The sequence below is a fragment of the Penaeus monodon genome, chromosome 27 (assembly GCF_015228065.2).
Source record: "Penaeus monodon isolate SGIC_2016 chromosome 27, NSTDA_Pmon_1, whole genome shotgun sequence".
Lineage (NCBI taxonomy): Eukaryota > Metazoa > Arthropoda > Malacostraca > Decapoda > Penaeidae > Penaeus > Penaeus monodon.
In genome coordinates, this window is record NC_051412.1 from 37,142,382 (window position 1) to 37,142,764 (window position 383).

General features: G+C 32.6%; 1 protein-coding gene across 1 annotated transcript in view; it reads left to right on the top strand.

The window, feature by feature from the left end:
* LOC119590828 (nuclear pore complex protein Nup85-like) overlaps positions 1–383 on the top strand; it is a 14,259-nt gene that overhangs the window by 2,711 nt on the left and 11,165 nt on the right. The window contains exon 2 of the mRNA XM_037939584.1: positions 247–352. Within this exon, the coding sequence (XP_037795512.1) occupies positions 247–352 (106 nt within the window). The remainder of the gene's footprint in view (positions 1–246; positions 353–383) is intronic.

A 383-nucleotide genomic window follows, 5' to 3' on the forward strand; every position in this document is an offset into this window, starting at 1 on the left:
TTTGCAATTTATAATTATTTTAAAAAGATTTTCAAATGTATGTTGCTGTTATTTTATCATCTGAATACCTGAAAATAAGGTGTTCAGATACATAGGTAATATAGGTGATGCAGATTGCTATAGCATGTAAAGACATTACAAAACAGTAACTTTTTCTCCAGTTTACTTTTGTATTATTTGTCTCTCTTAGTATATGATAAACCCCATCATAAGTTTTGTGTATTTCATGATCACAATTATCCACAGTGCATCCAAGATCCTGCGGTTGCCAATGGGATGCATGGAGTTATTACGTCACTCAACACCATTATGGTGTTCCCCCACAAACCTGTTCAGAGAAACAATATAGAAGGTAAGGATCTTTATTTTTTGTGATACAGATG